The 1,371-nt window shown below is 43.2% G+C and overlaps 1 protein-coding gene across 1 annotated transcript in view; it reads right to left on the bottom strand.

Moving 5' to 3' along the window:
- LOC101849233 overlaps nt 1–1,278 on the bottom strand; it is an 11,251-nt gene extending 9,973 nt beyond the window's left edge. The window contains exon 1 of the mRNA XM_005106795.3: nt 1,009–1,278. Coding sequence (XP_005106852.1) covers nt 1,009–1,178 — 170 coding nt within the window. The 5' untranslated portion in view covers nt 1,179–1,278. The remainder of the gene's footprint in view (nt 1–1,008) is intronic.
- Nucleotides 1,279–1,371: the final 93 nt, after the last annotated feature.

Raw genomic sequence — 1,371 nt, 5'->3', positions numbered from 1 at the left:
GTTGTTAATTAGTATTTGACAACGTTTGAAACTCAATAAGATCATATAAGTGCCGAAGATTAGAGGTGTTACAAGAGAAGTAACAAACATTAAAAGGAGGAGGAGAGATCAGGACGATAGAGGTTTGATAGGAAAGTAGGAGAAACCATAGCCCCCGCCAACGACCCATCTCGATCGTTTACAATGACAAGTGATGTTTCAAAACTCAGGTGCACTAGGCTAACAAATATACACACAACAAGAAAGGGCCTAAAATTATGCCGAAAATTAGAGGGGTTACTAGAAAGTAAGATACACAGAGAGCAAAGCGGAGAGACGAGGTGAAGAACGTTTGACGGGAAAGAAGGAGCAAACCACACTAGATCTAAAACACCCACCAACTGCCCACCAACAACCGGTGACTCGAGTAACGAGGACACAAACGGCACAGCGATAATAATAATACAGTCATCGTCAACAAAATCATCACCAGTGAGAACAATAACCATAGCAGCAGCAGCAGCAGCAACAACAACGACAAACATGCGATGAAAAGCACAACAAGAATGCTACCACGTACACCGCTACAACCATTTAATAATAACAGAAAAATATACGAGCACAACAACCTCCATTCTCACCACCACCACCACCACCACCACCACAAACAACAACAGAAACAAAAAAAGAAGAAAAAAAATACTCCACCGCCACCACCACCAACAAACCATCCATCACCGTGCTAACACCACCACCACCACCACAAACAACAACAGAAACAAAAAAAGAAGAAAAAAAATACTCCACCGCCACCACCACCAACAAACCATTCATCACCGTGCTAACACCACCACCACCACCACTACTACCACCATCACCACCACCACCATCACCACCACTACTACCACCATCACCACCACCACCATCACCACCACTACGAAGTGACTGTTTGTACAGGTGACTGTCTCGCATAATGAGAGTAGTTAGAGCAGGTTTGATTGAATAATATACGATTGAATTGCAACGTACCTCTCCTTTAGATTTTTTGCGTCTGCTACTTGCTGTGACGTGACGGGCTCAGGGGCATCGATGAGAGCTTGAAGAATTCCCAGCTCGTAAGAGATGCCGAGTATCGAACCCACGAGACTGTGCCCGATAACAGCCTCGATATTCGCAGTGTATGCCGATTTCTCCGCCATAATATTGGATGGTTACTGGGTCGAGTTGAAATGATGGAGTTCAAACCTTCAGTTTGTCGAAGTGGTCTCCTGAGAGAAAAAAAATATAATAGAAACACGTCTTTACTTATTCCAGTGGAGATATGTAACATCGGTTTCATCTTGGTGAAATCACGCTCTTGTCAAAATGATTGAATAACAATTTTTTTTTTCT

The sequence above is a fragment of the Aplysia californica genome, unplaced genomic scaffold, assembly GCF_000002075.1.
Source record: "Aplysia californica isolate F4 #8 unplaced genomic scaffold, AplCal3.0 scaffold00556, whole genome shotgun sequence".
Taxonomy (NCBI): domain Eukaryota; kingdom Metazoa; phylum Mollusca; class Gastropoda; order Aplysiida; family Aplysiidae; genus Aplysia; species Aplysia californica.
This window is presented reverse-complemented; position numbering and strand designations above follow the sequence as displayed.